This window comes from Bufo gargarizans, chromosome 2 (genome assembly GCF_014858855.1).
Source record: "Bufo gargarizans isolate SCDJY-AF-19 chromosome 2, ASM1485885v1, whole genome shotgun sequence".
NCBI lineage: Eukaryota > Metazoa > Chordata > Amphibia > Anura > Bufonidae > Bufo > Bufo gargarizans.
Window position 1 is genome coordinate 645,255,254 of NC_058081.1, and position 12,863 is coordinate 645,268,116.

The 12,863-nt window shown below is 42.8% G+C and overlaps 1 protein-coding gene across 1 annotated transcript in view; it reads right to left on the reverse strand.

Moving 5' to 3' along the window:
* Window positions 1-8,568: 8,568 nt before the first annotated feature.
* The window catches only part of VPS13D (vacuolar protein sorting 13 homolog D), a 302,704-nt gene continuing 298,409 nt past the window's right edge, over window positions 8,569-12,863 (reverse strand). The window contains 3 exon segments of the mRNA XM_044282181.1: window positions 8,569-9,243; window positions 10,293-10,533; window positions 12,323-12,454. Coding sequence (XP_044138116.1) covers window positions 9,112-9,243; window positions 10,293-10,533; window positions 12,323-12,454 — 505 coding nt within the window. The 3' untranslated portion in view covers window positions 8,569-9,111.

Here is a 12,863-nt window from a genome sequence, read left to right on the forward strand (position 1 = left end):
GACAAGCGAACCCCCAAGCGAGAACAGAAAGCCTTCCAGAATCTGGAAACAAACTGCGTGCCCCTATCAGAGACTATGTCTGAAGGAATACCGTGCAATTTGACAATGTGATCAATAAATGCCTGCGCCAGCGTCTTAGCATTGGGCAAACCAGGAAAAGGGATGAAATGCACCATTTTGCTAAAACGGTCCACCACCACCAGAATCACAGTCTTCCCCGAGGAACGGGGCAGGTCCGTTATGAAGTCCATGGACAGATGTGTCCAAGGACGGGAAGGAATGGGTAAGGGAAGGAGAGGACCTGATGGCCGTGAATGAGGGACTTTGGCACGAGCGCAAGTCTCGCAGGCTGCCACAAAACCCTCAACCGACTTACGAAGCGCAGGCCACCAGAATCTCCGAGCGATGAGATCCACTGTGGCTCTTGCTCCCGGGTGCCCAGCAAGGACCGTATCGTGGTGTTCCTTAAAAATCTTGTGTCTTAAAGCGAGAGGCACAAACAACCTCCCAGGAGGACAAAGATCAGGAGCCTCTGACTGGGCTGCCTGCACCTCTGCCTCCAATTCAGAAAAAAGAGCAGAGACCACCACACCTTCGGCCAAAATGGGACGCGGGTCTTCAAAATTCTCGCCTCCCGGAAAACAACGTGACAGGGCATCTGCCTTCACATTCTTAACCCCAGGGCGGAACGTGACAACAAAATTAAATCTTGAAAAGAACAAAGACCATCTGGCCTGTCTCGGGTTCAGACGCTTGGCTGACTCCAAGTAGGCCAGATTTTTATGGTCAGTAAACACGGTAATAGGGTGTCTGGCTCCCTCTAGCCAATGGCGCCATTCCTCAAAAGCCAACTTGATGGCCAACAATTCCCTATCTCCCACATCGTAATTTCTCTCTGCGGAGGAGAGTTTTTTCGAGAAAAAGGCACACGGTCGCCATTTGGCAGGAGAGGAACCCTGAGACAAGACCGCACCCACACCCACCTCCGAAGCATCAACCTCAACTATGAAGGGTAAAGAAATATCAGGTTGCACCAAGATGGGAGCGGAAGCAAAACTCTCCTTGATATTAGAAAAAGCCTTACGCGCCTCTACCGACCAAGAAGAAAAATCTACCCCCTTTCTGGTCATATCAGTGAGTGGTTTAACAATAGAGGAATAATTCAAAATAAACTTCCTGTAATAATTGGCAAAGCCCAAAAAAGGCATCAGCGCCTTCTGATTCTCAGGAAGCTCCCACTCAAGCACAGCGCGGACCTTCTCGGGGTCCATGCGAAAACCAGAAGCGGAGAGAAGAAACCCCAGAAATTGAATTTCTGGAACCGCAAACACACATTTTTCCAGTTTCGCATATAATTTATTCTCCCGCAGAATGAGCAAGACCTGACGTAAATGTTCCTTATGAGTTTTGAAATCAGGAGAAAAAATCTAAATGTCATCCAAATACACTAATACAAATTTTCCCATCAAATGATAAAAAATGCTGTTCACGAAATGCTGAAAAACGTCTGGGGCATTCATCAAACCAAAAGGCATAACCAAATTTTCAAAATGGCCCTCAGGGGTATTGAAGGCCGTCTTCCATTCGTCTCCTTCTCTGACCCTGACCAGGTTGTATGCCCCTCTTAGATCTAATTTGGAAAAGACTTTAGCCCCAACAACCTGGTTAAACAGGTCCGGGATCAGAGGAAGTGGATAAGGGTCCCGAATAGTGATACTGTTCAGCTCCCTGAAATCCAGACAAGGTCTTAAAGAACCAACAGCGGCAACAGGTGACTTCGAGGGTCGTATGTGTCCTTTTCTCAGACTCTCAGAGATATAAGCACGCATAGCGATCCTTTCAGGTTGAGAAAGATTGTATAAACGAGATTTAGGCAGCTTGGTGCCTGGGATGAGATTAATAGGGCAATCGTACTCACTGTGCGGGGGCAAATCCTGAACTCCACTCTCAGAGAAGACATCCGAAAATTCAGAGAGAAAAGATGGTACAGTCTTAGTAGCAACCTCAGAAACAGATGTCGTGAGGCAATTCTCTCTGCAAAAGTCACTCCAACCATTTATTTGCCTCGCTTGCCAATCAATGGTGGGATTATGTTTAGTGAGCCAGGGTAGCCACAACACTAGAGGAGTAGGCAAACCGCTAAGGACAAAACATGACACATCCTCAACATGAGCATCACTCACAATTAAACGGATATTGTGAACTATGCCCTTTAATGATTTCTGAGAAAGTGGAGCGGAATCAATAGCAAAAACAGGAATATCCTTTCCCAAAGTGCACACCTGGAAACCATGAGTTATTGCAAATTGATTATCAATGAGATTGACAGCTGCTCCACTATCCACAAAAATCTCACAAAAAATGCTCTTGCTCTCTAGCACCACCCTAGCAGGCAGGACAAAATGGGAACTACAAGCAAACGGAAAACCTTCAATTTCCGCCTCAACCCTGCCAATAGTAACAGACGGAACATTTTTTAAAGATTTTTTCCTCTTTGTTTCTTTATTACTCCCAGAGAACTGCCTGAATCTCTTAGAGGGACAAACATTTGCCAAATGATTTATACCTCCACAACAAAAACAAACCCTCCCATGCGGGCTGAATCTTCTATTGTCAGAGGCAATCAACCCCAACTGCATGGGCTCCTGCTCAGAAGGGGCTGACAGCGACTGAGACCCCTGCGCACAAAATGGGACCGCTGCACTGTCCTGGGACTGAGTATGACAGGAAGGAGAGATCTCTCCTCTCTCTCTAAGACGCCTGTCAATACGAACGGCCTGAGACATAGCAGAGTCCAAGGAAATAGGCCTTTCATGAAAGGCAAACGCATCTTTCAATCCCTCTGAAAGACCATGGCAAAATTGACTTCGGAGTGCAGCATCGTTCCAACCAGTATCAGCTGCCCATCTCCGAAATTCTGAGCAGTATATCTCTGCGGATTGTTTACCCTGGCATAATAGACGTAGTCTAGACTCAGCCAGAGCAATACGATCCGGATCATCATATACAGTCATGTGAAAAAATTAGGACACCCTTTGAAAGCATGTGGTTTTTTGTAACATTTTTAATAAAAGGTTATTTCATCTCCGTTTCAACAATACAGAGAGATTAAAGTAATCCAACTAAACAAAGAAAACTGAAGAAAAGTCTTTTCAAGATTTCTGTAAATGTCATTCTACAAAAATGCCTATTCTAACTGAGGAAAAAGATAGGACACCCTCACATGTATTCCCTCTTAAATTGGCTCAGATCTCACACAGGTATATCACACCAGGTGCACATAATTAGTAGATCGTTACTCTGCATGTTGAATGAGGCTTGCCCTATTTAAACCTCAGACATTTAGTTTGGTGTGCTCCTGACTGTTGAAGTGAGAGTGAGCACCATGGTGAGAGCAAAAGAGCTGTCAGAGGACTTCAGAAAAAAGATTGTAGCAGCCTATGAGTCTGGGAAGGGATTTAAAAAGATCTCAAAAGATTTTGAAATCAGCCATTCCACTGTCCGGAAGATAGTCTACAAGTGGAGGGCTTTCAAAACAACTGCCAACATGCCCAGGACTGGTCGCCCCAGCAAGTTCACCCCAAGAGCAGACCGCAAGATGCTAAAAGAGGTCTCCAAAAACCCTAAAGTGTCATCTCGAGAACTACAGCAGGCTCTGGCTACTGTTGATGTAGAAGTACATGCCTCTACAATCAGAAAGAGACTGTACAAGTTTAACTTGCATGGGAGGTGTGCAAGGAGGAAACCTTTGCTTTCCAAGAGAAACATCGAGGCCAGACTGACATTTGCCAGAGATAAAGTTGACAAAGACCAGGACTTCTGGAATAATGTTCTTTGGACAGATGAGTCCAAAATTGAATTATTTGGACACAACAGCAGAGGACATGTTTGGCGTAAACCAAACACAGCATTCCAAGAAAAGAACCTCATACCAACTGTGAAGCATGGAGGTGGAAGTGTCATGGTTTGGGGCTGCTTTGCTGCAGCAGGACCTGGTCAGCTCACCATCATAGAATCCACGATGAATTCTACTGTGTATCAGAAGGTGCTTGAAGAACATGTGAGACCATCAGTTAGAAAATTAAAGCTGAAGCGGAACTGGACCATGCAACACGACAATGACCCAAAACATACTAGTAAATCAACCAAAGATTGGCTGAAAAAGAAGAAATGGAGAGTCCTGGAATGGCCAAGTCAAAGTCCAGATTTGAATCCCATTGAGATGCTGTGGGGTGACTTGAAAAGGGCTGTACGTGCAAGAAACCCCTCAAACATCTCACAGCTGAAAAAGTTCTGCATTGAGGAGTGGGGTAAAATTTCCTCAGACCGATGTCGAAGACTGGTAGATGGCTACAAGAACCGTCTCACTGCAGTTATTTCAGCCAAAGGAGGTAACACTCGCTATTAGGGGCAAGGGTGTCCTATCTTTTTCCTCAGTTAGAATAGGCATTTTTGTAGAATGACATTTACAGAAGATCTTGAAAAGACTTTTCTTCAGTTTTCTTTGTTTAGTCGGATTACTTTAATCTCTCTGTATTGTTGAAACGGAGATGAAATAACCTTTTATTAAAAATGTTACAAAAAACCACATGCTTTCAAAGGGTGTCCTAATTTTTTCACATGACTGTATCTGACCCAGGGCTAAAAAGAATTAATCCACTGAACGTCGTGCCCCCACTGGCAGCGAAAAGGCCCAGGACTGAGCGTTATCCCTGAGCAGCGATATAATGATCCCCACCCTCCGTTCCTCATCACCAGAGGAATGGGGAAGTAGACAAAAATGGAGTTTGCAAGCCTGTCTAAAACGCACAAAATTCTCACTACCCCCGGAGAACGTATCCGGAAGCGAGATCTTAGGCTCAGAACAAACTCCATGAACGTAAGCAGAAACGGTCACCTCAAACTGAGAGACAGTTTTCCGGAGATCTTCTACCTCCAGTGAAAGACCCTGCATGCGGTCAATCAAGGTTGAAACCGGATTCATGCTTAAGACGGTTTTGGCGGCTTATAATGTCACGGACGGTGTACAGGAAACAAGACAAAGCAACATGCATATATGACTCACTGGATCCAAAGCTAAGGAACCAAAAGGGGGACCCCTGCACAAGACCTGGCACTTTCCCTGGCTGCTCAGCCTATGCAAAGATCCCAAAGGTGGATGGTTGCATATCCACGTACCTCGACTATATAACCCTTGAACACCCTACAATAGTGAGGGGACACGACCACCGGCTCCCTACACCAGACACGGAGGGAGTCAGGTTCACCTGGGATCCAGCAAACAGAAAATAACAGATAAATGTACAGCACTTAACTTTGTAGCAGACTGGGGAACAGGATCAGCATGCAAGAAGTATAAGCCGCCCAGTGATGCATTATGGGGCGGAATTTAAAGGGATGCAATCAGTCCAACTACATGTCAGCTGAGAGAGGCTAACGAGATGAGGAACTGAACATCACAACAAAGAAAACTCAAGGAGGAGGTTCTGAAATGCTTCTGTCAGAGCTTCTCAGCTGTCTGGTTGTGACAACAACTCCTCTGTAGGAACAGTCTGCCGCATTTCTTTAGTGCAAGTGTGAAAGTAGCTTTGGTATATCTTTCCTTGTTGGTAAGCAGGATATTAATTGTTGGTAGGCAGACCATAACTTAATAACAGACATACCACTACTTGTCAGTAGGCAAGCCTTTACTTATTCATAGACCAGCTACTTCCTGTTGGTAGGCAGACCATTACTTGATGGTAGGCAGGACATTGCTTATTGATATTCAGCACACTGTTTGATGGTAGGCAGGCAATTACTTATTCATAGACAGGCTACTACTTTTCGGTAGGCAGACAATTACTTTTTGGTAGGAAGGCCATTACTTATTATTAGACAGGCCAATACTTGCTGGTAGGTAAGTAATTACTTGTTCGCAGGATGGCCATTACTTATTGTAGGAAGCCCATTATTTATTGATTGACAGGCCATTATTTATTGATAGACAACCCATTACTTTTTGATAGACAAGCCACTACTTGTTGGTAGGCAGGCCATTACTTCTTGGTAGGCAGGCGATTAACAACTGGTAGACAGGCCATGTTTAACAGGAGGCAGGCTGTTACTTAAGGATAGAAAAGCTATTACCCATTAGTAGGCAGGCCAATAATTGTTGCTCGCAGGGTATTACTTGTCAGTAGGCAGGCAGGCCTGCCATTATAAGTATTATTATAGTATTTAATCCTCAGTATACTATGTCAAAACCATCAGGAATATGAAGTCCTTGCTCCAGTCTGTGGACACTGTTTATAAATGGAAAAAAAAGTCCCCTTAAATTCCATCTTTTAATCTCGCTGCTGTCCTTTCACTGACCCGGGCATTTTCTGAGGGGAGACACATACTTGCTGTTTGCTTCATACTTTTTATGTGGTGTGTATTTTTTCAAAGGAAAAGCAGAGTAAGAGCACAGCGGGCTGCGGCCAGGGACGCATGGTAACAATTAGATCTGTCAGGAAACAGATTCTTAGGAAAACCAGACAAGGAGGCAATTTTTTGACTAATAGTATTCAGTGGCCTTTAGCCTTCAATTAATCCTAATAGACCGGTTCAAATTGTACAGTAGAGGTATGTACCTCATAGCTCTCCAGCTGCCGCAGAAGTACAAATCCCAGCATGCCTTACTAGCTAGAACGCCACATGTTGCTAAGCTTTGTTGTAATGAAAAATATATGCGTGGACAAGAAGGCCATTTCTAACTACAATACTTGTAAAGGAGAGCTTTAAGACAGCATATGATAGCATTAACAGATAAGGTAGGTCAGATTGCCCGAGAGGCAAATCTGCTTAATAAGACCAATAGCACTGCATGTACTTACCACTCTGTGAAAGCTGTCTGGGAATGCTAAGAGACTGCCCACGTTAGAGTTGTAATTGCAGTTTTGGTTGTCACTCAGAAATAGATACACAGAATACTTACAAAATATTCTAACTTGACAGAAGAGGGAGAGCATGTCATTACTAGATCCAAGGTTATGTGTTAATTCTGAAACCCGGCAGTAGGAGATCTTCTCCACTGGCATCTTCAGTTAGGGCTGTACTTTACTGGACCTCATTGTGGGTGGAACCTGTTGTGATTTCAGAACCCAGGCCAGCAGAGATGCTCTGGTGGGCCAGTTCAAGCCTGGGTTTAATATACTGTACCTATCTCCACAGCAATGATTAAAATGCCCTACCGTAATTCCACCATATGTAAACATTTGTAGGTGCAAGGTAATATTTTACTAACCATATACTACAGTATGCAGGTAAAATCTTGAGCATCAACACCCATACGGGCCTGCTGAACATCTCATTTGATGATCACCAGCAGTTGCTTTTTCTTTCCTGTGCTGCTATAAGCCCTGTTAAAGGCTTTCTATTAGCGTTTTTAATCATAGGTCCAGTTCAAATTCGTTCTATCACAAAAGCAGTCATGTGGTTGGAGATGGTTAGGGTTCAAGTCAAGACTAGTTGAGAGTAGATTGTGTGGGACCCTCCACAAAATTGGATGCTTAGAATTCTCTAGACTGTCCCATCACTGCAACTGAAATTTATAGCCAACCCATGACAAAAAAGCCAAGGACCACTGTTTTCTTCCACAGCACTATGAATCTGATCAGGAACCATTCTTTCATAATCTGCCAAATTTAGATTTGTCTGTTGGACTGCCAGATGTTGGACAACAACAAGCCTCAGGTGGAGTTGTGTAAAGCACATTGGCATCTGGTGATACAGCAATGTGGTTTACACAACTCCACCTGATGCTTGTTGTTGTCCATGTTGACTAGGTTAATGTATGGCATTGCAAACCCTGATTGATAAAGTTCATCAGAAACAGTTCTTGGGCTGATCTTCAATTTTTGGAAACTAAGCAACTTTTACATACTATGCTCTTTGGCATTTGATGGTCCTGTTCCTCAAGCTTGTTTGGCCTACTGCTTCATGTCGGAGATGATTCCACTTCACAAGAACATCACTTAAGGTGGCAATACTAAGTGGAACAATGACGGCAGAACCTGCTGATTTCGACTGGAATGGCCAACCTTTTAATGTTTATGGTGGTGTCTCGACTGTACCAAGACAGCTTATGCCCAATGCTTTTGTTTTGATAGGGAGATTAGTCACCACCAGATGCGTCTGGCAGCAGCTTACTTCCCTCTGAGAATGGATGCACACATGATCAAGCTGTATGTGCAAGTGTGTGGGGCAGTTGGGAGAAATAGCTATGTAAAGTGTATGGCCACATTTACAGTATACTGGGCCTGCTCTATCAGGTCAGAAATCTCATGTACTATTTCTAAAGGCAGATTCCAATGATGTGGAAGGTAGAAAGTCACTAAGCTCTTTAAGAAAGTCTATCTACTGATAATGTCTATGAACCCACTGTAAATTGTGTAAATGTTGTAAATGTGCATACTTGACATGTGCATGCTAAACATTATCTGTCCTACACTCCCTGAATATGGCCCTGTAGGATACCCAGAACCTAATGGCTGCTTACGACCGCCAGCCTCTACTTTGAAGATCATCCAATGACTATGCAGTTGATTGGAATATAAAACTTCAGTCTTTATTGTGTGCGAGTTTTAAATACAAACCAGAGACAATATCATATGCTACGTATAGCACATTCAATATATAAGCAGACATGAATCCCCAGTCATAGGACGTGTCGTTCTGCAGAGTCGAAAAGATCTTGTGCAAGTTATCAAATAAGTTCTATCTGCAACAAATGTGAGGCGTTACACAATGCAGGTTTCATATTTCATATATTTACATCATACCACAGATGTACATATTTACAGGCTTAGCAAAATAAAGGAATTTCTTCAAAATTGGTTCAAAGGCATATATTTATAATTATATTCCATATTAAATAGTTATTACCCACAATATAAATTAGCCCCCCACCCCACCTCCGTATACTGGAAAGGTAGTAGTGTTCTCCACACAATGATAGCAGTACTGTAATCATAGGCATATATATGCTGACAAATTGACCCGGCAACATATGTATACACCTGTATGTTACAAGAGATTGCATGTTCGTGTGAACCTGGCAGGGCGATGCTTGGAGTTCTGTGCTTCTCATTAATAGTTCAAGTCCAAGTTCTCCTGTTCCTCTGTCTGTCTTAACATCAGTTGCTGCTCGTAGTACAGACTCTTTGCGTAATTTATCTCTTGGGATATTTTTACAGCAAGTGCTTCAGATTTTATATGGACCTGAAAAAAGAAAAGCCGAAACAAACGTTAGAGTTGCATATTTTCCCAGAAACTGCACCACTCTTGTGAAAGGCTATGTCTGGTATAGGAACCATTAAAGTGAATGGGGTTATACTGCAATGCAAGTCATGACCCATAGCTATAAGAATGGCTATGCTTCTGGAAAATGAAAACCCGAACACCATTTTCTAATCTCATTCGATCCCTTTCAATCATCATAAACCGACTGCTGCTTGTGATTTGATTTGACAAAAGGATTATGGCTATTGTCCAATGAATGTTCAAAAGATGCAGTCCCTCAAATGCCACACTGTTATTGTATCAACTCATGCCTATTTTGTGACTTAAAGGGGTATTCCAGCTTAGACAAATCTTTAAATTAGGCCAGGACTGCGCTGTATCTAAACAAAGAAATCCACTCGCCCGCTTCCTGACGTTCGGTTCCAGTGCAGAGGTTCCACTCATTGATGCTTCTGGTCTCAGGCCTGTACCCATTTGGACCAGTTAACGTGGGCCAATGAATGGCCTCAGTGGTGATCCCAAGAGGCATCAGTAATGTGCTGGTTGAGTACACAATGCCACCAGTCATTGGCTGCAATGGTGCAAATAACCTGTCTGGATGTGTACATACCTAGAACCAGAAGCATCACTGAGCCTATGCACTGGAACCAAGCAGCAGGTAATAAGTAGATAGGATTTTTGTAAAAATCTGGAATAACTTTTTAATGGTGATGCCCATCTTTGCATCCAATTTTACAAAAAATAAAAAAATAATGTATCTTTGCAAATACTCTTGATTAAAAATTGACAGTTTTGTGCACACAGCTCCTATGCAGACCTATGTGTATCTCTGGTTGTAGACTAGAAACAAACCTTGTGTAGTCTGATCTAAGTAATGGAAGGGACCTTAAAACTTCTAAGCCTTGGGGAACTTAGTCAACAAAAACTGCTGATAATTTCTCTAAAGTTAGCAGCTCTGAAATAATTTTTTGCTAAAAATTAGTGCACAAAAAAGGACCTGTATACAGTCAATAGAAATAACTTCTTACCATGGGTTTCTGGTGTGATGGCCCTGGAATAGCTATCCCACTACTTGTTGTTTCAGCTTTTTTAGTTAGCTGAACATATATTTTCCCATGGTCCTTTGAAACAAGACAGTGGTATAGATCGTCATACTTAATTTCCAAAAAGATTGCATCGCGATCTACATACTCTCCCCATTTAAGAAAGTAGACAGCTTTGGATGAGATGAGCACACAGTAGCTGTCTATATGTTCCACAGCGATGAAACTGTGAAGTAAAAGAAAGAGAATGTGATTCAAACCTAGAAGACCACTCACTTACATAACTGAACAGTAAGACTCCATTTTGAAGCCCACTATCTACAAAAGTTTTCTCCAACCTGCGACTCTCCAGCTGTTGCAAAACTACAACCTCTGGCATGCCACAGCAGCTGCTAGTTGTAGTTTTCAACAGCTGGAAAGTCACAGGTTGAAATCCTCTGATCTACACAAAGACATGTATGCCATTAAGGCCTCATGCACACAACAGTATTTTTTTGCGGTCCGCAAACAGGAGTTCCATGATCCGTTTTTGTTTCCGTGTGTCTTCCTTTATTTTTGGAGGATCACCAGACATGAAGGAAAGTAATGAAAGTAAAAAAAAAAAATCTAAGTCAAGTTTGCCATGCAAATGATAGGAAAAAAACGGACGCGGATGACAATCTTGTGTGCCTCCGTGTTTTTTCACAGACCCATTGACTTGAATGGGTCTGCGAACCGTTGTCCGTGAAAAAAATAGGACAGGTCCTATTTTTTTCACGGACTGGAAACACTGATCACGGACGACAAACGGTGCATTAGCAGAGTTTTCCACGGACCCATTGAAAGTCAATGGGTCCGCAGAAAATCACGGAAAACGGAACAACGGTCGTGTGCATGAGGCCTAAAAGGAATCTGTCAGCTCTAGAACCCCCCCCCCTTCCCCCAAACCAGAGTAAGCGGTGTTTAGTGTAAGTGGTGCTGAGTCCGGTTATGTAATTTTTATCTTCATACTCCCCTCCATTACGACACTGTGCTCCCACAAACCAGCAGTAAAACGCATTCACTGGACTCCTCTTTGACTGTGTTTGATCCAGCCGGCACTAGGTTACCAGTTACTCATGCGCGCATCTAGGGAAGGCTTCCCAAATACACTTATTGCAAAAAGACTGCCACTTGCTTCATGCAGTTAAACATTTTATTATCTTGTCAGTCTGAATACATGTGACCCTTGTCGGCTCAGGCACGAGTATGTTTGGGGAAGGCTCGTGCCTGAGCCGAAAGGTGTATGCAGACAGATAATAAAACCTAAAGCTAAATGTTTTTGCAATAAAAGAACTCCTCTTTGAGTCCTCTCCATTATGTGCTTGGGAGTCCTCTCAAAGCATTTTAATATGCAAGCGAGTATGAAGATAAAAATTGCATGACTGGACTCAGCACCACTTATACTATAGACCACTTACTTTAGTTTGGGGTGGGGGGTTCCAGAGCTGACAGATTGCCTTTAAGTGCATGTTGCCCTGTCAGCAGGGGCAACAAAAAGCCACTTTACCTTGGCCAAAGATACAGGGTCAAGGCCATGATAACCTTCTAAATAGCAAAATATCTCGCAAACACATATAAATAGGAATATGGAAAGAAGACTGGCCATGAGAATTTCAATATGCCCAAACCTTAGTTACCACGTTATATGATAGTGGCTTATCCCTTTCTCTAGGTAGAAATAAACATGCCAGCTCAACTAAGCCATGTGTGCAAGTTTACGGGGGTGGGGGTGTTCAACTTACACCTATCTTATGTAATATTGTTACGGCTGTGCATTATTGCACAACTATGTCCTATAAACCAATGACAGGTTTCTGGTGGGTGTATAGTGGATACAGAATTCCACATTATCATTTATCTGTGAATATGTTGTACCCTCAATAAAATAAGTACCATTCCCCGGCCCAAAAGAAGTTTTTTTAATTTTTGTATTTTTTTTTTTTAGAGATGTGTTTCAGTGGAAAGATGTCTCCTGGCAGATCTCTGGTACTTACAACTCATCCTGGATGCTGTCTGTCAGTCTGAACAACTGCTCCTGTCCCTCAGCTTGAGTTTCGGAGTACCTTGGAAGAAGGCCTTGAGGACTTGTGCAACAGCGTGGCCGCCTTACCCTCTGAACTTGCATCCTACAAAAAGACAAAAATGTTTAGACTATAAGATATTCATTTAGATGAAAGACTGTATGGTGGACACCACCGGACAAGGGCAAAATGCTGTAAACTGAAGAATAGTTGAGCATTTTAATGCATTTTGGAAAGAACCTGAGACTCTGCTGTAAAAAACTGCCAAAGTTTTGTACCTTAAAAGGTTCAGAGCCAAGTTGTAAAGAAAAGCCACCCAACACATACTCAAGAGTTTCCGTAACTGGCTTTTACTACCGGCAAATATGACATTAATCCAATGCAAAGGGGAGAACAAAGAATGCCAATGAACCCTCTCAATGAAATATAACTCTCTCTCTCTCCCCCCTCTGTTCTATTGATTTAAAAGAAAAGGCCATAAAATATATTCTTGCATATGGAATAGAGTTCAATG